Source organism: Paramisgurnus dabryanus, chromosome 13, assembly GCF_030506205.2.
Source record: "Paramisgurnus dabryanus chromosome 13, PD_genome_1.1, whole genome shotgun sequence".
Lineage (NCBI taxonomy): Eukaryota > Metazoa > Chordata > Actinopteri > Cypriniformes > Cobitidae > Paramisgurnus > Paramisgurnus dabryanus.
The window spans coordinates 13,961,875-13,988,985 of record NC_133349.1 but is presented as its reverse complement, the minus strand read 5'-3'; the positions used below and the strand labels follow the sequence as shown (position 1 = coordinate 13,988,985).

At 39.7% G+C, this 27,111-nt stretch overlaps 2 protein-coding genes across 4 annotated transcripts; one reads left to right on the top strand and one right to left on the bottom strand.

The window, feature by feature from the left end:
• Positions 1–587: 587 nt before the first annotated feature.
• Positions 588–2,464, bottom strand: calhm6 (calcium homeostasis modulator family member 6). Its single transcript, XM_065298341.2, has 2 exons — positions 1,784–2,464; positions 588–1,349 (listed from the first exon to the last, which is right to left on the bottom strand). The coding sequence occupies exons 1-2, from the start codon at positions 2,321–2,323 to the stop codon at positions 921–923; spliced, it is 969 nt and encodes a 322-aa protein (XP_065154413.1). The 5' UTR covers positions 2,324–2,464; the 3' UTR covers positions 588–920.
• klhl32 (kelch-like family member 32) lies at positions 1,213–24,433 on the top strand. 3 transcript variants are annotated; one of them, XM_065298340.1, is made up of 12 exons: positions 1,213–1,351; positions 4,550–4,768; positions 5,401–5,504; positions 5,877–6,057; positions 11,740–11,847; positions 14,299–14,397; positions 15,268–15,483; positions 19,315–20,041; positions 20,203–20,261; positions 22,762–22,954; positions 23,212–23,306; positions 23,391–24,433. In XM_065298340.1, exons 3-12 carry the CDS (start codon positions 5,482–5,484, stop codon positions 23,550–23,552), a joined length of 1,863 nt encoding a protein of 620 aa, XP_065154412.1. In that variant the 5' UTR covers positions 1,213–1,351; positions 4,550–4,768; positions 5,401–5,481; the 3' UTR covers positions 23,553–24,433. The 3 variants fall into 3 exon arrangements, with proteins under 3 accessions (XP_065154412.1, XP_073667663.1, XP_065154411.1); XM_065298339.2 differs by lacking the exon at positions 1,213–1,351 and adding an exon at positions 3,592–3,834; XM_073811562.1 differs by lacking the exons at positions 1,213–1,351; positions 20,203–20,261; positions 22,762–22,954; positions 23,212–23,306; positions 23,391–24,433 and adding an exon at positions 3,553–3,834 and having other exon boundaries at positions 18,866–19,344.
• The last annotated feature ends 2,678 nt before the right edge of the window (positions 24,434–27,111 follow it).

Genomic DNA, 27,111 nt, shown 5'->3' with positions numbered 1-27,111 from the left:
GAAAACTCTAAATTGTTGCATTCTGCGGCAGCTTCCAAGGCAGGAAGGCATCAAGGCATATCCGAATCCAATGTAAGGTTTACTTCCTGACTCCTGAGATCTTGTCCCACAATTCTATGAGGAATGTGATTGGTCGAGCCTGGTCGAGTCCAAAAAATAAAATGATTTAGATTTCAAACACGCTGCCTTTGAAATGTGTACGAAAGTGTTTCTCTTAGCTGCCTTAATGCCTCTGAAGTCATTGCCTCTTGAGGCAGCGAGGCAACAAGTCAGCTGCCTAAGTTTTCGGACGCAGCCGATGTTACTGTGCGCTTGAGGTCGAAGTGCTGCAAACTAAGTGCTCTTCCGCCATACAACATAATTCTCGTTTTTTATCCGCTTAAAAAATCTCCACGTTTTGTTTTGTGCCAACATACTTACTCGTGTAACTACTCATGTAACAGTCTTTGAATAGGGAAAACATAGACGTGTTTGATGGCTTCTAAATTGACCCCTGTTTGGATCCTAAGGAATGAATGGGGCTAGGCTAAATGCTAACACATTTATGACGTGCTGTACAAATATTAGGTCCACACATTGATAAAAGATAGGTATGTATTAATTTGTCTAAGTTGAAGTAAGAACATACATACAATTTTGAAAAACGGTGCTCTTTTCTTTAAAACTCTCAGCTGATAGTGTAAAAAAAGCTTTTATCGGCCGATGTTTATCAGCGAATATATTGGTGCATCTCTAAAATAGCAATAAAAACGACAACAATGAACTTGAAATGTATGTTGTAACACACTATAGAATTTATAGAAAAGAAGAAACAGCACCGTTTCATGTATTTACTCATAATACCAAGATAGAGGATTCAAATAAACTCAATTACAGCACCAATTAAAGAGCCGCTGTTAAAGCAGACATTTATGAAACAACTACAGGGCTATTTTGTCATCGTCCAAAAATGCCAGTGCTGCTGGGCTTGAAAACTCATTTTCGGACCTGACTGAAGCCCTTGCTGCTGGATTTTCGAGGTCCTCACAAGTGCACACATACTTGTGCAGAATGCTGTAGTAGTCATTCATGCTTCTGTACTTGTAGAAAGAGGAAATCTTCTCCCAGGCTTGTTTGGGAGGATTCTTCATAGGAGTGGGTTTGGTCAGCTCAAAGAAACTTGTTAGGTTTCTTTTTGCAAGCTTTTCAGCGTGCTGAGATGTAAAGCTGTCCAAAAAATCACTCTCCTTGTCTGAATACATCCTCCAAAACTTCAGCTGCATGTAGCTGATCGGAGAATAGCATCTGGCCAGGCATGTAAGCAGAAAGGTGAACGTTGCAACAGAAGCAATAAGTAGCCAACCAAGTACCTGTAAGTATTGTCTTGAATTATTAAATGTCAATCTGTGATATGTGACATGAATGATGCAAGTAGCAAATAACAAGAGCATTTTGATAAATACAAATGTTTCGATAAAATGTTTTATATGTTTGCTGATAAGAACATAATGCAACTGTGATTTTAACCTTTTGACTTGACTTCATTCACCCTCCCAACATTATTTTAATTTGTAAATAGAGATATTCACAATTTCCACCAATGAAATATTATACAGCTTGGCATAGAAAGACTGTTATAAAAAATTATTAATTTAATGCTTGTTTTTAAATAATTTTAAGTCATCTGATGACCCTTAGGAAGCTGTAAACGATGTGCCATTTTAGAGTCAAAGTTAGAAGAAACATTTTCAGCAATTTGTTGAACAAACAAAGTAGTTAACAAAAAAGTTCATCCAATGCTCACCTGCGACTCCGCGCGTATAATGGTAAGGAGAGCCAATCTCTCACTCTGCGGGATTGATGTCCCATCACACGGAAACTTTTCCAGCTCTGTCAAACAATGTGGAAACTTTTGACTACAAAGTTGATGTCTGAAGAGCGTAACATTAGCGCCAGTCATTGAACACTCGAAGTAAACACCTTTGAGTAACGCAACTGCTATCCAGCTCAGAGGTGCGACCATTGCGGTGGTGGTTATTTGAAGAAAAACACACAAAAAGCCAAACGCATAACGTATACGACATAATCTATACTTTCGATGGCAAAGACCAGTGACTAATTTCCACGTTTTATTGCTCAGCATGTAACTTAGGATGAGCAGAGCAAGCGCGGGCACGAGGAGGCAGACGTTCCCATACACAAAATTCCAATCATTGCACGGACATTTGAAAGCAAAGGCAGAGAAGATGTGCTCGCTACCCACTGTTAAAAGAGTTATTAATCCAAAGCCCAAGTTGGATTGCTGTTTCTGCGTGAAGGTAATTAAAGGTTTTAACTTATCCATCTTTGAGAGCTGAGCTGACGAGCTTTGACTGACACTCTCAGTTCCGTTATCTTTCAGTATCACTTTTAACGAGTGCGCAATAAGAGTAAACCAAAGCTGTACCCAGTGGTTATAAAAATGAACAAAATATTTACAAGAACTTCCTCAATTGACAAAAGTTTACATCAAAGTATTGCAAAGGCAAACACATACTCTAAAAAAACAAACGGTGCTATATAGCACCAAAACAATTGCTTTGAATCGTAACGATAGAAGAACCATTTTAGTGCCATATAGCACCAGTGAAGAACCAGTGAAGCACCAGTGAAGCACCAGTGAAGCACCAGTGTAGAACCATATAGGGGCCATATAGCACCACATATGGTTCTACATAGCACTATATGGTTCTACACAGGTGCTTCACTGGTGCTTCACTGGTTCTTCACTGGTGCTATATGGCACTAAAAATGGTTCTTCTATCGTTACGATCCAAAGCAACTGTTTTGGTGCTATATAGCACCGTTTGTTTTTTAGAGTGTACTGTACAGTACTGTATGTGAAACAATTCATAACAAAACATATAGGCTATATAGGGTATTTAAATAATTCTGTTACATCAACAGGTTTTGGTTGCTCAGCACCAAAATGCAACTTAGTACTATTGCATATTCGTCAGTCAGACCCCGTTTCAAAGATCACAGAACATCTTTTAAAAGTAACCTACTTTGTGGTTAATATTTGTGTTCATATTATATGTTGTTTGGTATTTTTTAATTTGCTGACTAGTTTTAAGCTTCCAAATGGTTTCTAGTGCTGTAAAAGGCACCAATAAATAAACTGCATTGCACATTGCATTCATGTAATCAATCATCTGTACAAGAGCATGGCATTTGAGACTTGCACAATGTTTTCATATTGCCAGTCACTTCATAATAAATAAAAAAAACACAATAATCAATTACACTTCAAAATTTGGTATAAGAATAAGTAACGGAAATATTTGAGCTACATATATATTTTTTTATTGAACAATTGACAGTAATATAAATATTACAGCAGTGTATCCAAATATAAATTGTATCAAAAATAAACAAAAATAACACAAAATTAAATAATTTAAAATGAAAATAAAGACATTGTTGCTAGGGGGAAACAAAATATTATATAAAAATATGAAAATAATTACATGCCTTTAGAACTTTTTGAGGGTAATAGTAGATCAACATAGTGTATAATTTCTTCTTTAAATACTGTAAAGCATGGTTTTCATTTTGCGCTTCATATTAAGCGCCTCATAAGAGACACACGTGACGCAGCGCATGTGATGGCAGGGGGCGGGGTTTGGATCAGACTCCAGTGTCTACAGTAGATCAGATGCAGCATCAGGCAGGCACACTCATAACGTGTTGATCATCCAGGCAGCGTTTTCCTAGAATTGCTGCAGATATTTTGTTTGGGTCAGTCAGAGGTGCCAAGTGACTCGACGTCGGATGAAGTCGTGTTGACCGAGAGAAGAAAACACTGGAAGCGAGGTAGGGTGCTTTAAATTGTGAGGGTTTGTATATGTAAAATATTTGTCGACAAAGGTTTAGACAGCTCGGATGCTGAGGGGATACAATGTAACAGTTCACGTATGAATGTCATGAGGTTGCAGTTGGGCGGGTCTTCACTGAGGATTACATCCATCGTTGCCCAAATCTTCTTGGTTCAACCCTGTTGCTAGGAGACATTTGACAGCTGAGATTTAAAAGTGATTGTGGAGGCCCAGTTATTTCTTAAAATATTTACGTTTGCATTCAGTGACATCGTGTTATTTATGCCGACGACGTAATTCAGCACGCAGACGGCATACGATTATGTGTGTCAGTAACAGTATGATAACTGCCTGCGAGGAATTTACGTTAAATACGTAACCCATAATTGTATTTACAATAATAACGTAGCCTTATAATAACTCAGTTGTTTCTGTAGCTCAGTTGGTAGTGCATTGAGTTCAATCCCAGGCCACACTCTAAAAAGTATAGATTGAATGCACTTTGGATAAAAGCATACATCTCATTTATATGCCGCTTTAGTAAGTCACCTTTAGTTTGATTGATTAAGGTAGGTCAGTGACTGGTTAAAGATGATGGAAGGCATCCACCAAAGCTATTGAGCAAATAAATATATTTATACTCTTGGCTCACTGAAGTATGTTTTCTCACTCATCTATGCTTCCTTTTCTTTTCTATGGTCACTGGAGCACAGACTACAGACTAAAGGTCTTTGATCTCCTGGGATGGCTCAGACCCGATGGTCAATTAGGGTCCAATGAGCCCAGCATCAGATCGCAAACGTTATGCTTTAAGCCAAAACCACTTGACCATCACATGAGGCTCTATGAGAGGAGTGTCACACACTGATTTTGGATCATAATGATCTTTGCCTGTAGCTGTTTTGTATCGAAACTGATTGGACATCTGTAGGGTGAGTTGTGTCTTTTATAAAAAATTATAAAAATTTATTAAAAATTTTGCTTTGCATGCATATTAATACATGTACATATTTCATCCCAAGCCCAAAAGGAGTTATATTATAAAGATCAATATCATATATTTAATATCATTAAGCATATATCTAGGGCAATTAGGCTTAAGCGTAATGCGATTTAGCATCAAGAATTAAGATTATCATTAAAATAATGTATCCTGATGTTTTTACTGATGATTCTCATTGTAACATCCGTAATGTAATAGTAGTTAAATGGTTTTAAGCAAAATATTGAGAATTGTTGGAGGAAATGTGCCTAATTGTACATGTTCCTGTAGCTGCTCAGTTAGAGGTAGAGAATTACATTAGTAGCACAGATGTCATGGGTTTGATCTCCTGGGAACACACGTAATGATAAAATGTATACCTTGTAATGCACTGTAAGTCGCTTTGAAGAAAAGCGTTAGGCTAATGCGTAATTGTAATGTAATTTCACAAATCTAATATCAGACTTTAGACCTTGGGCATCCTAGCCTTAAGTATTTAATCATCTCAGTTGCTTAAAGGAAATGCTCAAATTTTAACATGTCCCCTTTTTACTCTTTGCTCTTTCTGTTCTTCCACTATAGAGTGTTGCACATGCTCAGTCGAGCCTGTCTGGTGTTTTGTAGCATCACCGGGAAACACTTTTTCCTCTCTCCTCCAGGAGCATGCCCTCTGAACCTCCTCCCAGGTACAATCTTCACACTTCAATCTACCTCGAGAGGTAGCCATTTTCCCAGTTTTATAGTGAATTTAGATTAGTGTGTTGTTTTAGTGCAAGGTGATGTCACAAAGTCAGTGTTACTGTTTTTGCTCTGGAGGATATTTAAGGTTAAAGACTTATCTCCCAGGGAGCTCCACTGCTGTGTCTGTTGTACTACAGACAGAGATTGAGAGCTAAATGTGAATGTGTTGTGCTGAAAATAGCAGGGCCATCGGGGCAAAGAGAATCAATGACATCTCACTTTCTGAATAGATGTACTGTATTGAGTGGACAACAGGCAGAAAGACAAACACACACACATACACACGCTTTTCTTTGAGTGTTGTTCTTGTGCCTCAGCTCCCAGGATATGCTGACAGGACAGAGGCTGTGTCAATCCAAATCCCACCAGGACTCTGTCCTCTCTGCCCTTAATCAGCAGCGCAAGGATGGACTGCTTTGTGATGTCACACTGGTTGCTGGGGAACAGAAGTTTCATGCTCACAAGGCGGTTTTGGCAGCATGCAGCGATTACTTCCGGGTAAGATTTTACATGCACTGTAAACAAGTCACTATGAGTGTTCTCACACTATCCAAACCAAACTGCGCCCGAGCATGTTTGACCCCCAAGCCTGGTTCTTTTGACTAGTGTGATCGCTCTGTATTGTGCCTGGGCACGGTTTGGCTAATCGCGCCCTTGCCAGGTTGCAGAGGTGGGCTTATAACCACGGTTATGTGATTTTCTAAGCGACATAAGCAATGGATCGACTAAGCAATGTGATGTCATTGCATCCCAAACGACTCAAAGTAGCATAAACTTAACATAAGCTCTAGAGTTGAGAGAGTGTATTACTTCCTGTTTTCTTCATTACGATTGCATCCTAATGACAAAAGCATGCTCGGGCACGGATCGTACAGTGTGAGTGCATGCCTGTGGGGAAGTAGAATAATCGCACTCGGGCATGGTTCAGTCCTGTTATGTATAATGTGAGTGCACCCTAATATGTCTTTACCTGGCACACTGCTGGGGTTTATAAGAAACAGTTTACCCAAAAATTATTAAAATTCCTTAATTTGTTTTCAAAATTATATAACTTTATTGGAATAAAAAGGCTGCTCTTTTTTATGATAAAATGAATGGGGACAGATGCGGTCAAGCTCCAAAATATGCACCATCATAAACACAGTCCATGTCGTGCTTTATTCCAAGCCATTCAATAGCTTTTTATGCAGAAAAAAATTAGGTCACTGAAAATCCTTCCTTCTGCTATAGGTTTTAAATCTCATTCATATGGGTTTGAAACCGGATCTATCTGATGCAAACATGTACAGTCCAGGAAGGCTTGAGCAGCAGACGGGAAATGAAAAGTTGTCAACGGTCAGAAAGTGTATCAGTAAGATTTGATTATGGCTTGTCCAAAAGATTACAAAGAAGAAATGTATGTAGCCCTGCAACAGAAGGAAGGATTATGTGCACAATCCAAAGAAGAGAATTAAATATGGTGGTGGGCTTTTATCTATTTGTTTAATTTCAGTGAATGCTCAATGTTGACGTCACCTTTTCTCCCTCTTATTAGACAGCTGTCTAAGCGAGTGTAACTCATGCACAGTTAATATATTCTTAAAGTAAACCAAAGCAAGATGTTTGCTCTGTTCAGCAGCTAGCCTCTGACCGAGTTTGCCTGCAAGATTTATACGGTATCCTGATTTTCAATATGGTGGAATAGTTAAGCAGATTTACAAGTAGACAGAAACTAATTTGCATGTTTGCAAGTATTTATCTATACATTGAATACCAAAATACTGAGAAATTCAAGGAAGTAGCAGCTTTAGTTTACCCAGTGGCACTTGTTACGATCTACAGTATATTTAGCCCTGACCTCACAGAGAAATGTTATAATATTGCACCCATTAGAGCTTTAACACCTCATTGCCACTAATGAATGAATGTGAACTGTATAATCTCAGATGCCACTGGCTGTACAGTCAAACAAGATAATAATGACTTTAATCCAGAGGAGCTTGTATAGCAAAGCTCTATGTGATGTAAACATACACTTGGCCACAGGCATTAAGGGTTGGTGGGAAATTGCTGTGTTTTGTAATAATGCAGTTCCTTGTAGGACTGGAAAAATATATCTTGGAAAATTGTATGTAATTGAATCAGAATAAGTAATTTAGGAAATAATTCCAATGCTATATATACGATATGTACGACATGTGAATTTTTTTTACGATAATGCAAAGAATGAAATAAAAAATCATACTATTTTTGGTTGGAAGCTAGAAATGAAATTTTGAAAATCTTAGAAGTCTTAGAAAAAGCAAAAATCAATACGATAAATTTGTACCATATTTTTAATCAGATTAGATTCAACTTCTATCAATGTGCACAAGTGCAAATAGCAATAGTATTTGTGTGTTGTTCCTGGTAATCCGGTGGCAGTCCGTGCACACCTAGGCCTTCAGTGGTGTTCTTTCTGAATTAATCCATCTCGTAATACCATCATTATGAAATCACTGCAAAACACTCTAAGAAATGATGTGATAATTTTTAACACATTGTTTTGTGTTAACATATTTAACACATTATGTGTCATTTTAACACATTATGTACTTAACACAACATTTGGTGTTGATTTTTTGTTTAAATGAATAAAAGGGACAACACAAGATTAAAGTGTGTTGTTTCAAAAATAGCACAGAGATGTGTCTTGTTAAGGACAACACATTAGATGAAAAAAACGTTTCATCCTACCTTCAGTGGTTCTTTTGTAATCAGCTTTTGAATATGGGTAGGTTTCTGCAAAAACACCACATTTTGAGCAAAAAGCAGAGATAATTCCATTTTTGTGACGGACTTTTCATAGAGATCCCATTCAGAGTGCTCTTTAAAACAGACACGGACATGCAGCCGCTTGCCATAGGGCAATACTTCCGGGTTTAAAAAGTTGCGGAAGGGCCCCACCTGGTGGATAATAGCGGTATTGCGAAAGACGGAAAATCTCGTCATTGGCGGGGAAGCGTTTTCTCTTAATTGATGAGATATCTCGTCAATGGCGGTGAAAGAGTTAAATAAAATGCATTAAGCCAAGGGTGTCCAATACGTCGATACCAGTCGATCGCAAAGGCAATGCCGGTAGATCGCACATAAGTTAACTATATATGCTGCTACATGAGCATCGGAAAACAGAGCGCGAAAGTGGCATTATGAGAGTAATTGTGAAACATGCAAGACTTTTTGAGTAGCTGTGCCTTTCTTCTCAAATGGGTTTTTATAAATCTTTTGTCCATTAAAGTCCATTAAAATGAAAAAAATCCTGGAATGTTTTCCTCAAAAAACATAATTTCTTCTCGACTGAACAAAGAAAGACATCAACATTTTGGATGACATGGTGGTGAGTAACTTATCTGGATTTTTTTAAAGAAAATTGACTAATCGTTTAAGCTGAAGGCGCCCGCACCGTTCGTTCTGAAGGCCTAGGCAGATTTCTTTGACCCTGGTAACACATGATGTCAGCCGCTGGCTGAATATGATTGGATAAATGCTCTATCATAAATATACACTACTGGAAGCATTGCAACCAAGAGAAAAGCTATGAAATAAAGATAATAGACTATTATAGGATTCATTTAAGATTTTCATGGAAAATATATTAAAATATAAATCAGTGATTCAGATAGTATTTAGGCCAGCAGAGAAGGCTTTGCTGGCCCTGACGGCCCACCACTGTGGTAAACCCTATGGTGTGGGGACCAAATGTCTAAAGGGGAAATGAAAATTTGTCGACGGTCAGGAAAGTGTATCAGTAAGATTTGATTATGGCTTGTTCAGAAGATTACAAAGAAGAAATGTATTTAGCCCTGCAACAAAGGGAAGGATTATGTGCAGTCCAAAGAAGAGAATTAAATATGACATGTATATTTATTTCTGTAGTCTGAAAAACACTTCACCATTGGTGGGCTGGAATTATAAGATTTTTTCCTTTTTTTTAATTTTATTTCAGTGCATGAAATTGTATTACCTTTACAAACTTACAAATGAGGGATAATTTTTCAAATTCAATTAGTGCACAAAACAGCCTTGCTTTTCCAGAAGTCATCCTTTCAGGCATGTGACTCAGAAATGCTCATCTTCCTTATTACCCACAATCCCTTTCCACTAAACCCAAAGTCTTGCTTGTGGTCAGGGGTGACCCAGTATTAAGTTCTTGAAGTTGTCATCAGTACACCAACATCTCTCAGCTCTAATGAGGCTCTTAGTCCTTTTCAAAGATTGAATGTGATCTGAGGTCAGCCCATTAAAAATGTGCCGCTCTTAAAAATAGAAACAGACAGTAGACTTGCACCAGCCACTTCAAATGTGCCATACAGCTGGAGGAGGTTTTGAAGGTGAGGTGACATGCAATGGCAGATAAAAGATGCTATTTTCAGAACACAGATGCTTCGGAATAAACTAAGACCGGGATTGCATTTCTATTGATTCTTTAATAAAAGACACAGACAATTTCCATCAGATTCTATTTTTAATTCAGAGAAGATTACAGGTGACTGAATACAAATGTCTGACGAGTCATTCAAGAGCAGTTTGATTTGATCGCTAGTGTTTGGTAGCTGATCCTGTGTCCTCTAATTTCCTCTTCTCCATGGGCTCTGATCAATGACTCTCCAACACACTTGCTCTTTGACAGCAATCAATGTATTTGATTAGTGTGTGCTCATGACAGGGAACACAGGTGGACAGAGATGACATCATGTATATTTTGTGCTGTGTAGAAGTACAGTATGTACTGATTGATTGTCATATAGACAATCATTGGTCACAGACTCATTCTCTGATCGGTGAATTTGCTTTTCAGGAAGATGCATTTGGTTGAGTGAAAATAGTCATAGTAGCCTATTAAGTGCAAATCTGGTGGTCTTTCACGAGTTTTCTTTACAGTCATTCACAAAGAGTGGTGTCCCATTTAAGGGACATGCTCATTTTCCAGCTCCCCTAGAGTTAAACATTTGATTTTTTACCATTTTGGAATCCATTCTGGCGTAATAATCAAGGACTTTGCTGCTGTAAAATGGCTGCAGGAGGCGCAATGATATTACGCAGCAGCCAAAAATAGTCCCCTTAGTATCTTTCAATAGCAGGGGACTATTTTTGGGCACTACGTAATATCATTGCTCCTTCTGCAGCCATGTTACAGCAGCAAAGTCCTTGATTATTACGGCAGAATTATTACGCCTATTTGCCGTTTGCGTGGAAACGTCCGTAAACAGTGCGGGGGTAAACACGTCATCTTTATTAAAATGTTATGATTGGCCCGAAGCTTTCAGCGCGGTCTGACATCGGCCGTTCTAAATGTCTAAATGCTGGTAATCTATATTTTTGGTTCACACATAGCGCTTACCAGTAAATTACTGGTAATCTTACAACCTCTCTTACTGGTAAATTGGCAGTACTGATTTACCAGAAAGGTTCTGTTCACACATAGGGTGACCATACGTGCCATTCTTCCCGGACGCATCCCGTCCAGGATTTCGGTGCGTCTTCGGGAAGTCGTATTTGTTGACCGCATACGCCATTCAGTTAAAAACATAAGATATACAATCGTAGTTTCATTCTTACCTTAAAATGTAATGGTTGCTTTTCTGTAATAATAATAATAATCCTCTATGACGTATGCGGTGGACAAATACGACTTCCGGAAGACGAACACAAAATCCTGGACAGGATGCGTCCGGGAAGAATGGCACGTATGGTCACCCTAGTTCACACATGACCTGTTAACTGCAATTAACCAGTAAATAACCAGTAATTTACCAGTAAAGACTGTATTTGTGAAAGGGACTACTGACAGGTTTGTCTTGTGATGACTACCGTAGCTTTTCGGTGTGTGTGTTACGAAAGGAAGGGTTGAGCAGTGGACTGAGCAGTTGGTTGTAGTTCGCAATCTCACCACTAGAGGCACACAGCACTTTTAAGTTGACTAAAATAAAACAGTGAAAATTTGTTGTAATATAAAACTGTCAATACTGGTTACTTTGTTCGTAATAAAAGCACAGTGATGTCTTGGTAAAAAGCAAAAGGCCTTAAGCCACAGTCAAAGAAGGAAGAATGAAAGATGCCTGTAGACATGTTTGTTTAAATGCCACAGATTTTTTGGTTATTATAATACTTACAGTATAATACATTCTAGTGAGGAGTTTGTGTGTATTTTTGTATCTTTAGGCTATGTTCAGTCTTTGCATGGTGGAGAGTGAGGCAGATGAGGTAACTCTACAAGGTGTGACTAGTGTGGGACTGAAGCATGCACTAGACTTCGCCTACACGGGCCAGGTAAGTAGCCCACACAGCTCAGTTTAAACCCAGAACAGAAAAGATCAACTAACTTTGACTCAAGCCAAGACCATTTCTGCATGAACCCTACTACAGATCAAGAGCCGACAAGTAAAAGTGCTTGTGAATAATCATATTTTACTCAGGAGAGTTATGAAAGAGCTCTATATAGGCCACAATGGAGCTGATTCTTCTGGATTGTTAGACATTCTCATAGACAGAGACACAAAACCATCGGTGATACATAGAACAGTGGTTCTCCAACTTTTTCGTTGTGCAGCCCCCCTTGTGTATGATGCATCCTTTCGTGCCCCCCCCCAATAAAATGTATGACATAAAACATTACAAAAATTTTAATTTTAATTAAACAAAACATATTAAATTATACATTGTAGTGCTGTTGGTTAGTAGCTTTATTTTCTGAGGTTTAAATACACAGAATTTATGATAAATTAATATATGTTAGAAAATGTCATTAAACTGGGCCCCCCCCCGGCACCATCTCGTGGCCCCCAGTTTGAGAACCACTGACATAGAATATAACAGGCATGAAAATCCCTCACCTTTCGGCGAAATTCGCCGTTTTGAATTCAAAAAAGGTGACCCACGTGAATCATGCAGATTCGATGAGAAAACATTTTTGGGGTGGATGGGGGGGGGGTATGCGCGCGTTGTTTGAAGACGCGCCCTTCGCCGTCATCCAAACATGTATCCCAGACATTAGATTTGTTTGAGTTCATGCTGCGCTGCAAAAACCGACAGGCAGGCAGGTGACATCAAAGTATCACGAGAGTAAATCGAGAAGTCATAAGGAAGTCTGCGTTCGAACGGCTCTCGCGCTACTGTGATGTCATCCGCATTTCTGTGTTCTTCGTCATACAAGCTTGTTGAAGATGCGTAGAGCGACTGCCTTCGGGACGTAAAGTCAACACAAAACGCTGTAAAACTATCATTGTGGAATTCTAATGCGTCAATCAATTAAAACAACATATCTACACAGACTGACACTGCAAAGTGACTTAAAAGATTTTTGTTGGAATGGATTGGAACGAATTATGGACGTACTCCTCGCTTGTAAATCACATTGGTCTACTAGTCCACGGCTGTAAGTACTTAAATGTAAATATGGTGAAACTGCAAAATATTGCATGAAATGCTGTAATAAGAACATACTGTTACTAATACAGTTAATAAGAAAGTTTACCGTTTACAGTAACATTTAAGCGATTTTAGACTATTTGAGCGACAAAGATTCTAAAGTGAACCGTTTTCAGTGCGCATACGCGCACAAACTCAAAAATCACGCAAAGCAGACGCATATTTTTTGGGCTTGACAGGAGATATACGCACAAACTATATTGTAATACCACAGTCTCTGCAAGTATTCTCATAAAAACAGTCGTTTATTATAAGTGAGAAGTTGATCATGTGTCAGTGTATAGATCGCTTCTCCGTTGTTAAGGGACAGTTCGTCTCATTAGAAATGCTTATGTTTGAGTCATAATGTTAATCAAACTACAAAAGACAAAAGGAAAATCACTTTTATAGCTTTAAAAAGATTAATTATATTTAATTTATAGTATGAAAACAGTGTTATGTTAATTTGATACTGTTTTTCTACCTAATCAATAATGTTAGATCTTACTTTATTTGTAAATTTGTTCTTTTCTATTTTATATGCTTGTAATGTCTTGATTTGTTCTTATTTTATTTTCCCACATCATCACTTTTTTGCTTATCTGAAAATTATTCAACCCATGACTCAAAAACCATAATGTAATTCATTTAACCAGTACTATATTGTAAAATTAATTCATTTTAAATTAGATGTAGGCCTTCAGGTCCACCCTATTGCAAAACCAACTTAAAATTGTATGGCCTTGTGACTGATGGTCTGATTATGGCAAAATAAAATTATTGCAGATGTAAAATAGTAAGGGAATTCTACTTGTTACAGCTTTCCACATTTATCAACCCATTTAATTAAACATGGTTTCTGTTACTAGTCAAATGCGGAGGGATGTTGAGTTCCTTCCTTCTTTTTTGTCCTTGGCCAATCACATGCTTGAAGAATAAATAAGTTAAGTTACAGCATGTTCCCTAATGAGCCCATAATATTTATTCTGGGGGGTCCTCCCACCTCGCGGCCCCATCAGAGGCCACATCGCCCCTCGAGCGCCCTTCTCACCTTTTTCACCCCTGACCCGTTTTCATGCCTGATATAAGATTAAAACATGTTTTTATTGTAGTCTTACTCGCACAGTGTCTTTCATTATATTCTCTTTGACTTATTTGTTTTATTAGTTAAAAACTTTTTCATTATTGCTATGCTCTCGATTTATGAATAAGTTTACTTAAAACTTGAATTTACACTCATTAGATGTATCCATGAGATTAAGAAAGCAAAGTTTTTCTCTGGTTAGTCTTCCTCAAATGCTCTATAATCTGCAGATCATGCTGGAGCCAGGAGTCATACAGGACGTCCTGTCTGCAGGAAGCCACCTTCAGCTATTGGAGCTGCTTAGCCTTTGTTCTACCTATCTCATTCAGGTATATTTTTCGGATGATTTTGTATAGCTAGTTTTACTGTTTACATCTGTTACAGCTTCAGTTTGAAAGGATTTGCTCTCATTCGCTTACCAAATTCCTATCCCTATCGTGTTTATATATATAAATATATATTAATCTCTCTCAAGGGTTTTTGTCCTTCTAGGAGTTTTCTCACAGGGTTTTTCTCCTAGGGGTTTCTTCATCCCTGGGAGATAATATTCATCTTCTGATATTATCTATATATTATTCTGTGTTTTCCCCTATATCTATTCATGTAAAGCTGCTTTGAAACAATTAACAATTGCGAAAAGCGCTATAAAAAATTGAATAGAATTGAACACAAGCATCAGTGAGGTCAGGCATTAATTTTAATCGATGGCTCACAGTTGTCATTACAGTTCATCCCAAAAGAGTTCAGATTTGGACTTTTAGCAAGATCTTAATAAACCATTTTACTGCTGGCATTCTCATTGAATGCAACCTTAATTTTTTTATCATGTTATCTCTCATCTCTACATTTGAAAAACTGAGTAGATGCAATTTGATTTGTACTATAGTTATTCAGTTTACCAGTAGATGGCAATGTGAGACTTTCTTTCTTCATCCTGTTGTATCTCTGGAGACCCAGACTGTATTTCAGTCCCCTCTTTGATATTCCTAGCTTCATAATTGTAATATTTTTTAATATATTTATATTTTGATGACATCCTCTGTACAGTTATAATCATTTGTATTAAATACAATATTAATTGATGCTATGCCTGTGGTATCCAAGGTTGTATGCTTTTATGCATCTGTCTACAATGTGCGTGTTTGTCTACACAGAGTATCAATAAAACCGCATCTGTGTTCTTCAACCTATGCATATAGGAGCTGAACAGTTTTAACTACCTGGACCTGTACAGACTGGCAGACCTTTTCCACTTGCCGGCCCTTGAGGAAGCCGTGGTGGGCTTTTTGGTAGACCACCTCTCTGAGCTTCATCAGAGCCGACAAGAAGAGGTGCTCCTTCTACCTTATCGCCTTCTCAGGGAGGTCCTAAAAAGCGACCGCCTCACCTCCCTCAGTGAGGAGGAGATATGGCAGGTGTGTTGGGTGCAAATTCACTTTGGATGCAAATTGTTTAGAAATGCATATAGCGCCTATAAATATTAGAATGTCCAGTGGGGTCCAAACGTCATTTTGATTAAAAGCATTTTTCGGTCACTAGTTAAATGCAAGCAAATCGCCTGTATTAACTGCTTTGTACAAAAGGTCAGATTTTCTTGCTAGCATTGACCCAACACAGAAGGCTTTTTGTATTCTCGGATCATGCTGAGAAAACACGGATCATCAGGTTTTGCATGTAGCTAAATGATAACATGCATACTAGCAGATTCTGAAATATATAAATGTATTTGTATAGAAATAAAATACAACTATTATAAAGTTATAATGAAAAAATAGCAAAAATCTAAATCAAAGCATTTTCACTAAAAAAGTCTTAGACATTCGGACCCCACTCTATGACTCAACTGCCGCGAAGCATAAAGCATTTTCTTAATTTCAGTAAATCAGAATGCTAAGGGTCATATTCACAAACCAACTCCGCCCATTTAATTTACAGTGTAAGTGATTTAGCATCTGAGAGAAAAGGTGCACGATGTTGCAACTGTATGTGCATGCGTGTGTATACGTTTACACGGACAGAGGCTGCAGTTGGGGGGAGTTAGTGTGACTACTCATTTGCACCAATCAGGCGTCCCCCCGCACCCCTCCCCCTCCCAGCCTCTCTCTGATTAGGCCCACCGCGGCTCCATCAGCGCCTCAATCCCCCAGCTGTCACTCCGGCCGCCCTACTGATTGAAAACAATCAGGCCTCTGATGGCACAATTACTCTGACCCTTTAACCAGTCGCTGCTGCCATAATCAGGCCCTGATTAGGCTGCTTTGGGCCTCCTTCAGTTTGCAGAGAAGGTTAATTTGGGCATCAGACGGACGCGTGATGGGCACCGGGGCCGATGCCGCCGTCCGCCGTTTTGAACGTGCGCCCGCCAGTGTTACCCTCGATATAGTTTGCCTGTCAATCATCGTCACGTAGAGTTGTCTGAATCTCACGCTCTGGAAATCACATTTTCTTTCTCTTTGTTTTTTTTTGTTCTTTTTTATCCTCTCGCACCCACTCTCCGCCTTTCTCTCTCCGTGCGGGTGTGGGTGGGGGAGTTCATTTATTCTCTACCCCGAGGAAGTTCTCTGATCCAGTGTGACCTTCACAGTCAACAGACGCTGCCTCGCTCACACCTCACTCTTTCTCTCTGTCTGTCTCTCTCTCTCTCCGTTGCTCTTGTTCTCTGTTTTTTTTGCGCTCACTCATTCTCTTTCTTCTCTTCTCCTGGCTGTGAAAAGGAGGAGGGTGAACAAAAATTCAGAGACAGGAAGAAAGTAAGGCAGAGCAGCAGTAGAGCGTTACACAGCGTTCATGCCAAACTGAAACTAAAGTGTATAACTAAAATATATACACTTAAAGCTACTGAGTGTAATTTAAGGTTCAAAGTATGTAATAATTTTTTTGGAAACCCTGCATACACTGCATACAGGTGAATGTAGTATATATCCCTGGAGATGTGCTGCATTTTGTTACAACGCGCATGCATTGAACATCTGCATACACGTACGAGTCACATAAACTATGCTACGCAAAGCTGTGCATTCGACCAAGGGTCAACCTTCTGATCTCTATCGTTGAGCCAACACGGAATTGACTTAAAATTATATTAAGCCCTAAAGTTCTGCCTAATTAAGGGCGTGGCCACTTGAGTGACAGGTGAACTGCCACTGCTGTCACTACCGGCCATAGACTGTAAAAAACGATGGACGACGCCCATTTGTTCTCTTTCATTGGTGAAAAGTGAAGCAGCATGTGTCCTGATACGGCGCTGACATCTTGTGTCTTGAGTCTGTGCAGTAGCGATTTCGGGACCTGTCCTGCGCAGTAGTGAGCAGGAAGTAACCCCTCGTTCAGACAGCCAGCGATGTTATCGCTGTGTGTCGCTCGTCTCTTTCAATGAGGCGTTTCTAAATCTGCTTGTCATAAACAAATGAGTACGATCCAATCCAGTAACTGACGAGAGAAGGATGACGTGAACTCCACTGCTTCGTTCTCATTGGTGGTCGCTCCCGAAATTCGCTCAACATTTGCATAAAGTTAAACTTTTCTTAACTTCTTGCGTCGCTGGACATGCCCATACGGTCGCCAACAGTCACTTTCGCTCGTGTCGCCGGAAGTCGCCAGGTTTCCATTGAAATGAATGAGATTGCGTCGCTCTGCTACTGCTTGTCGTTGGCTGTCTGAATGGGGCGTAAAGATGTAAAATCCAGGCCCCGCCCTCGCAGAATGCTCATATCACAGCTGTCAATCATGACGTCACACTACTGTTTTAATAGCATTTAATAACTAACTAAAAACAAATTTATTTCAAAAACAAACACTTGAATTTTCATCAGTGTGATAATAACTACAGTAAATGACAAGACCAGCTTGGGAAAAAGATATTTGAAGTGTAATTAAATTGTTTTATACCACGGGTCTGTTGAATGCTGTATTCTGATTGGCTGAGAAATGTTCCATGGGTATGCATTCATTTCTGATAACCGCACACCTAACTTGTCAGATGTCTTAAAAATAGGCACCACAGCAATTTTTGTGGTAACCGTGGTATAAGAGGAATAATTGACTCCCATTGCACCTTGGGTATGCATTATTTTCTTATAATTCAATGGCCCGTCGTCAATTATTCCTGACTAGTTGGTCCCATTGAATAACATTGGGGAGGCAGGATTTATGATCTATACTAGGACCAGTCCCTGGGAGGGGTGATCGAGACGTTTTGGCTTCACTTTTCAGGGCTTGTGCGGCACGCTTTCTACCGGCGAGCTAGGTGGTCGTGGTTTCAGTAAGCAGCCTTTTCAGCTCCACCCACATCCCGCCTCTTTACCCATTTTCAGTTATGCACAAATAATGTGCGATGAGGCGATGCCAAGATGGTGACGGCAGGCCCTGCCAACCCTTGGCTGCAAAAAGCTCATCACAAACCTATGGGTGACATCACAGACACTATGTCCATATTATTTACAGTCTATGGTAAAAATAGACTATACTCTGTTGTAGAGTCTGGGCTTAAGCCACTTGTAGGTGATTTTACTTAAAAGTGCCAAAATATTTAGGCTGTGTGGCACTTTCAACATCACATTGTTTATTTTAGCAGCCTTATGTCAGTTAAGAGGTGGGGCTACAAGTTTTTTGTGTGAGGGGGTCGTATTTGGAGACCTGTTTGGATGTAATCAAAATTTTTTGTTTCCCTTCTCCAAATGGTGCACTATAAAAATTCATAACTGCGCTTGAATTGCGATCTTTAAAACATGTTAATGAGGAAATACTCCATCCAATGTGAATTACTTGCATTTATGTTTGCCATTTCTGTATACACAGCCAAGGAACATCTAGAGGTTGCGGCCCGTGGTCTCAGGATGCTATAATAAGTTCTGTGTCTCAGGGCTGATTGTGTTAAAAGCCACTTTGTTTCCACGAGAGTGGCATCGCTTATCTCCATCCATCTCCGCCATTCTCGCATGCCTCTGCAGCTAAACAGTCTAGATTGCTCTCAAGTTCAATTAACTCCCCTTTGTCTAACTCCCTTGGCTGTGCTGGAATAGTCAGTTAGTGTATGTGTATGTGTGCTCACCCCTTCTCATCACTGTATAGAGACACAATATCTTAAGCATTAGCATGCAATGATACAAAGCATTGCTTTCACATAGACAGACGTTATTGTGTGGATAGTGTGTGCCGGTATGAGCGGCAGCCTGCATTATGAGCAGCGTGATCTTCTGATCCTGAATTGGTGCTGAATACTGATGAGCCACTCTGCCCCGCTGTAGTTGCTGGTGCGTTGGTTGGAGCATGACTGTAAATACCAATACATGGAGGAGCTGCTGCAACACGTGCGCTACGGGCTGATGGAGGTCTCCGCCCTGCACCGTGTGGCCAACGGTCACCCTGTACTCGACTCCAGCAGCACTGTCGCCGCCCTGGTGGAGGAAGCGCTGGATTACCACCGGTCCGTATTTGCGCAGCCCCTGCGTCAAACACCTCGCACCACCCCTCGGTTCCAGTCGCTGACGTTGTATATCATCGGTGGGCGAAAACGGGAAGTTAGCCGCGTACGAGAGCTGCGTTTCTTCAACCCCGCCGTGCAGGAGCACATGCGTGTCGCTGGGGGTTCGAACTGGAGCGAGCTGGCACCCATGCCTGCTGGGCGAAGTCACCACTGTGTGGCTGTCATGGGAAACTTCCTGTTTGTGGCCGGTGGGGAAGTGGAACACGCCACCGGGAGGACGTGTGCGGTGAGGACGGCGTGCCGGTACGATCCGAGGGTCAATCGATGGACTGATATTGCATCGATGAAGGCATGTAGGGAGCACTTTGTACTGGGAGCTCTGGGACAATATCTTTATGCCGTTGGGGGCAGAAATGAATTGAGGCAGGTTCTGCCCAGTGTGGAACGCTACTGCCCGAAGAGGAACAAGTGGACGTATGTGCAACCGTTTGACCGCTCGTTGTCCTGCCATGCAGGTTGTGTGGCAGATGGTCTGCTCTGGGTCTCAGGTACTTATACATTCCTCAGTTACGCCACAATATGCACTTGATTTGACACACATTGCTTAAAAACATCTTTGCATTCACTTAAACAATAGTTTCTAGGCCTAAGATTTAATATCATTACTTGTGTCCAATATAACACATTTTACTGGTTTCTTTTACTACAGGTGGAGTCACAAACACAGCTCAGTACCAAAATCGACTGATGGTCTACAACCCAGACCAGGTAACCCTAAAAATAGCACAGTGCTCTACCAGCTGAGCTACAGGAACTATTTGTGGTACTTTTATGGTCCTTTCTAAAGTTTCAAAGCATTTGCTATATATTTCCTACAGAAAAAAGTCAGTTTTGTAACAACACAAGGGTGATAAATAATGACGCCATTTTTATTTTCGGGTGAACTATCCCTTTAAGAAGGAAATGTTGTAGAACTTTGGTGGTCAGTGCGGACCACTGTGCATTTCAAAGAGAGAGAAAAAGAGATAAAGCAAGAAGAGGGAAGAGATTGAAGGCAGGAAGGAACAGGAGGCAGATTCTCATTGGTATTCAAAGTGGCTTTGCATTCACCTGCCAGAAACACCAACCCCCCACCCTCACTACCCTCAACAGATGGTCGCAAACACACACATGCAAGCGCTTGTTCACACTCTCACTCACCACTAGTCATGCAGAATCTGAGCATATACACAGACCTCTCACAAATAAATGCACACACTCCGATGTAATGCAATATGCAAACGATACAAACGTTAAATATTTGCATTGAGAAAAACAAAACACAAAATATCAGTTTCAGGGTGTGCAGTGTCTTCATGCAAAGAGAAGTACAGGATGTGTGTAATTGTATCATTTTATTTTTGGTCAAATAAATTTGGCTGGTCAATTAAGTTTATAGTTTATATTTCTTTTACATAGTTGTAGTTTAAACTAAATTATATATTTATACAAATTTTATTTATAAATAAGTTCCTGGAGCTCAACAGATCATGGGTTTGATTACAAAGAACACATATTGATGTTCATTTTAGTACATTTTTCTGACCGACCACCACAGCTTGTTAAACAAACATTAACCATTAACTCATAAGATTTTAATATTAACTCTTTCCCTGCCAGCGTTTTTTTTTTTAAAGTTGCCAGCCAGCGCCAGCATTTTTCATGATTTTCACAAAAGTTAAATGCCTTCTAGAAAATGTTCTTCTTTAAATATATAAACATAAAATATGTATTAAATGAGAACAGACCCTCTGCTTTAAAAAAAAAAAACATTTCATGCTACCTTCATTAGTTCTCTTTTTATCAGCTCTCAAATATGGGTAGGTTTCTTCAAAAACACAAATTTTTGAGCAAAAAGATGAGATAATTCCATTTTTGCAAAGGACCTTTGATAGAGATCAGATGCAGAGCAATCTTTAAAACATACACAGATATCTTTCTCTTTTACATGAGGTGTTACTTCCGGGTTGTAAAGGTTGCGGTAATAGCGGTATTGCAGAAAGCTGGAAATTCTTGTCATTGGCAGGGAAGCGTTTTCTCTTTAAGGATTAGTCCATTTTCTTAAAAAATCCAGATAATGTATGCACCACCATGTCATCCAAAATGTTGATGTCTTTCTTTGTTCAATCGAGAAGAAATTATGTTTTTTGAGGAAAACATTCCAGGATTTTTCTCATTTAAATGGACTTTAATGAACCCCAACACTTAACAATTTTAATGCAGTTTAAATTTGCAGTTTCAAAGGACTCTAAACGATCCCAAACGAGGCATAAGGTGTTTTATCTAGCAAAACGATTGTCATTTTTGGCAAGTAAAAAAATCACTTTTAAACAACAACTTCTCGTCTACCTCCAGTCCTGTGATGCGCCAAGCGTGACCTCACGTGATACGACATATGCAAAACTACGCCCCAGTGTTTACAAGTGTGGAGAAAGAGGACCGTTCTGACATTGTTGTATGTGGAATGATACTAATGAATGGCTTTGTGTCAGTTTATTGTTTAAAATTGTCCGCAAATGTGTGTTCCATATATGTAACACGTGACGTGACCTTTCTACGTCATTACGCAATTGCGTAAGGTTGCGCTGGCGCGTCACACGACCGGAGGAAGATGAGAAGTTGTGATTTAAAAGTGCATATTTTTTATTTTTCTTGCCAAAAATGACAATCGTTTCGCTAGATAAGACGCGTTTCGCTTCTTTATTTCTAAAGTAGGACACGTTTCAAAAACTTTTGCGTCTTCTTTCTCTGTTTGTGCAAAAAAAAGAGATGTTTATGGTCAGGGTCTAGAATAGAGGTGATCAGCGAAGGTCTGTCCAGACACGTGCAAGATGGACAGCATCATCGTGCGCACTCACGAATGTCTCTGTGCAGCTTCCAAAACATATTCAAGCACGTACACATATGCAGTACAAATTAATTCTCTTCCAAAGGATTACTTTACCAGACCGTCAGGGCATCATTTCTTAGCGTAACTTACAGACCATACACAAATTAATTTTAGCACCATGTGTTAAAATAATTATCGGTCCTAAATTTTAACCTTCGGTTAACCGGTCAGTATGAACATCCTTAGTATAGATTCATTGTGACACGTTGGCATCTGCTAAAAGCTCAAATGTAAATATAAACTATAAAAAATTGTTTAAACTATAATATATAATTAAAATGACTTTTAACACTAATTTAGTTTTGTTTTGTATGCTTATTCTTCACCATTCTCTCCCAGAATCAGTGGCTATCACGCAGTCCAATGTTGCAGCGAAGGGTGTATCATGTGATGGCAGCGGTAAGAAGGCAACTGTATGTGCTGGGCGGGAACGATCTGGACTACAACAATGACCGAATCCTGGTTAGACACATCGACTCGTATGACATTGACATGGACCAGTGGACCCGCTGCACCTTCAGTCTTCTCACAGGTGATACACTTTATCTTTTATATATCATCACCTTTACATTTAGCAGATACCTTTATAAAAAAGTAACTTTTATTCCAAGCGATTCTTCTTTGGGGTGGCAATAAAAGGAGAATATACAAATTTACTTTTAGTTTACGACTCACAGTATCTCACAGTGATGCTGTGCCTGAAAGGGTTAAAGAGTAGAAAAGCATATAAAGAAACACTGTCCAGAATTTTAAAATCAAATTTCCTTTACTCCTGTACCCTTAATGAAGGCCAAAATGAAGCAGGAGTGTCGGTCCACGATGATCGCATCTACGTGGTTGGTGGATATTCTATTTGGACGAATGAACCGCTCGCCTGTATTCAGGTAAGTTGGGTTAAAAGCTAGAGGAATAACATGTTTAAAAAAGTCTTCCATTTGCTGAGATGCTTACTTTTGACGGTTTCCCAGGTGTTAGACGTGAGCACCAAAGGAAAAGAAGAGGTTTTTTATGGACCAACACTCCCATTTGCGTCAAATGGAGTAGCAACCTGTTTCTTGCCTGCCCCGTACTTCACCTGCCCCAACCTGCAGACCCTACAAGTTCCACATCACAGGATAGGTGCTCTCTAACCCTGCACTTTTTTGACTTTTTGGATGTTTATATTGGCACAGATGCACTATGAACCAATGACATCATGTTTAAAGCCTATACAAAAGGTTCTTTGAATTGTGATCGGTGACATAATGGATGTAGAGTTCTTTCTGGAAACCCTTACAAACAAGGTGAAGAATGGATGGAGAATTTACTTCTAAACTTCACTGGCTTAACTTTCCATGCATTTTTTAAACTATACAGTGGATTTGCTATGGTGCTGCACCAAGGGCCCATTTTAACAATCAGTTTTTCTATTTGACTCAGTCCCAAAAGGGTAACTTGATGTCGATCTGCGATCTTACGCCCCCTCGTCTGTGTGTGTGTGCATCAAGTTCACAAGGCTGTTGTGTGTCCCTTGTGTCATTTTATGGTTCACAAGGGTGCTCATAATCTCGTTTCACAGCAGACTGCAACACAACAATCGATGCAAGAACTGCAAGGGCGATATTTAGGACAGGCTGAAGTGTGCTTAGTCTTATGGTCCACTAGTTGGACGTCTCCGTACAAAGATGTTTCGGAATGTCTTGCAACTTAATCCAGACTCAGTTCAATTTCCTTTTCATTCCATAATATAATGTTGCGCGATATGCCCCATAGTTATAGTATCGTCGGTCGGCACAACCCTAATTCCATGTCATTTCTCAGTCTGTGACAGCGTAAAATACTGTACTTTCTGTCAAAACTCAGGATGAAGATTGTACAATTGTTTACCGAATGTAAATGAGCACTGCTACAAATGCACAAATACATCATCTTGATTGTTCTCAATCCTACCACTCATTCCATAAGAAAACTTAATGTACACTTTTTTACATGTCTGTAATAAATACAATTTTTAAGTTGGGCGAAAGATTGACACGGAGTCCTTGAATCATTCATCAACTGGATATGTCAGATGACCAGGTAGCTTGTTTTGGAATTAAAGTGTATCAAAGTTTGATTTTTGACCTTAAAGGTGCAGTGTGTTACTTTTAGAAGGATCTTTTGACATAAATGCAATATAATATCCATAACTATATTATGAGTGGTGTATGAAGACCTTACATAATGAACTCTATTGCTTTTATTACCTTAGAATGAGACATTTTATCTACATACACCGCGGGTCCCCTTACATGGAAGTCGCCATTTTGTGCCGTCATGTTTCTACAGTAGCCATACAAACTGCTCTACAGAGCGCATTTTGTCACTACTGTATTTTGATGTAGATGACAAAATGTTTGTCCTGTGGTGGCTACCGAAGCTTCTCTGTGCATTTTGGTGAACGATGGACTGGTTGCAATTCACAATCTCACTGCTAGATGCCGCTAAAATCTACACACTGCACCTTTAAACAGTCAGTATTAAAATATCAAGGTTATTTTTCACTGAATGTTTTTTTTATATAGGATGGTTTTATGTAAATCACAAAAAACGTTTTTTTTTTACATGAAGGGTCACATTTATGTTGTTTGAATGTATATATCTCATGTATAACTGTATAAAATAGTTGACTGCTGATCGGAGCTCGGAGAATGAACGATTGATGTGACGACGGTAAAAGCAACTGCGTGGCTCATTTGATGGCTCCGCTCTAATGAAGTGTAATGCCTGTGCCACACTGCGGGCGAGGTGCAAGCACGCCGGCTGAAAGAGTGAACCGGAGCCGAGGTGGAGGTGCGGGGGGAGCTGGAGATGGAAATGAAAGGAATGATTGGGATGGAGGAGAGGGAGGAAAAGAAGGGTAGGAGGTAGAGAGTGATGAGAGGCTGTAGGCAATTTGTGGCCAGAATTGCACGGAGATTGCAAACAGTATGAATAGTTAAAGGAAGGGTTTGGTGGTGAAGGGTGATTGTGGGAGTCATAGGTGGCGTGTTTGTGGCTCCGTGGCTGGCTTTTATTGCTATGGTATCGTGAGGTTGTTAGAAAAGTGCGAGGCCAGAAATTCTAAAAGATAGGTTGCCATAAGAAACATCCACCGGAAAACCAGATTATATATGCAAGGGATAATGTATAGGCAGCCGGTTGTTTTTGCAGAAACAAGCCCAGACGTGGAGTGTCTTGTATCACATTGAAGTAACTTATTTCATGATGACAATTATGGCCTGTACATTATCCCACTTATTATTCCGCAACTATTTATCTCATAAATAAGGTAAGGAACATTAAACATCGATTTGCAATATTTTATTATTATTTTTAACAAATGCAGACCTTCCCAGAAAAAACAGTTTATTTTCAGGTTCTTAATACGACGTTCAATGTCATAAACATGCTGTTTGGTATAATCATTTGTATATACACTCACCTAAAGGATTATTAGGAACACCATACTAATACTGTGTTTGACCCCCTTTCGCCTTCAGAACTGCCTTAATTCTACGTGGCATTTTTTCAACAAGGTGCTGAAAGCATTCTTTAGAAATGTTGGCCCGTATTGATAGGATAGCATCTTGCAGTTAATGGAGATTTGTGGGATGCACATCCAGGCCACGAAGCTCCTGTTCCACCACATCCCAAAGATGCTCTATTGGGTTAAGATCTGGTGACTGTACAGTGAACTCATTGTCATGTTCAAGAAACCAATTTGAAATGATTCAAGCTTTGTGACATGGTGCATTATCCTGCTGGAAGTAGCCATCAGAGGATGGGTACATGGTGGTCATAAAGGGATGGACATGGTCAGAAACAATGCTCAGGTAGGCCGTGTCATTTAAATGATGCCTAATTGGCACTAAGGGGCCTAAAGTGTGCCAAGAAAACATCCCCCACACCATTACACCATCACCACCATCCTGCACAGTGGTAACAAGGCATGATGGATCCATGTTCTCATTCTGTTTACGCCAAATTCTGACTGTACAATCTGAATGTATCAACAGAAATCGAGACACATCAGACCAGACAACATTTTTCCAGTCTTCAACTGTCCAATTTTGGGGAGCTCGTGCAAATTGTAGCCTCTTTTTTTATTTGTAGTGGAGATGAGTGGTACCCGGTGGGGTCTTCTGCTGTTGTAGCCCATCCGCCTCAAGGTTGTGCATGTTGTGGCTTCACAAATGCTTTGCTGCATACCTCGGTTGTAACGAGTGGTTATATCAGTCAAATTTGCTCTTCAGCTTGAATCAGTCGGCCCATTCTCCTCTGACCTCTAGCATCAACAAGGTATTTTTCGCCCACAGGACTGCCACATACTGGATGTTTTTCCCTTTTCACACCATTCTTTGTAAACCCTAGAAATGGTTGTGTGTGAAAATCCCAGTAACTGAGCAGATTGTGAAATACTCAGACCGGCCCGTCTGGCACCAACAACCATGCCATGCTCAAAATTGCTTAAATCCCCTTTCTTTCCCATTCTGACATTCAGTTTGTAGTTCAGGAGATTGTCTTGACCAGGACCACACCCCTAACTGCATTAAAGCAATTGCCATGTGATTGGTTGATTAGATAAATGCATTAATGAGAAATTTAACAGGCGTTCATAATAATCCTTTAAGTGAGTGTATAGTGTGATATATGTTTTTAAAACACATATTTATTTTTAATTTTTCAGAT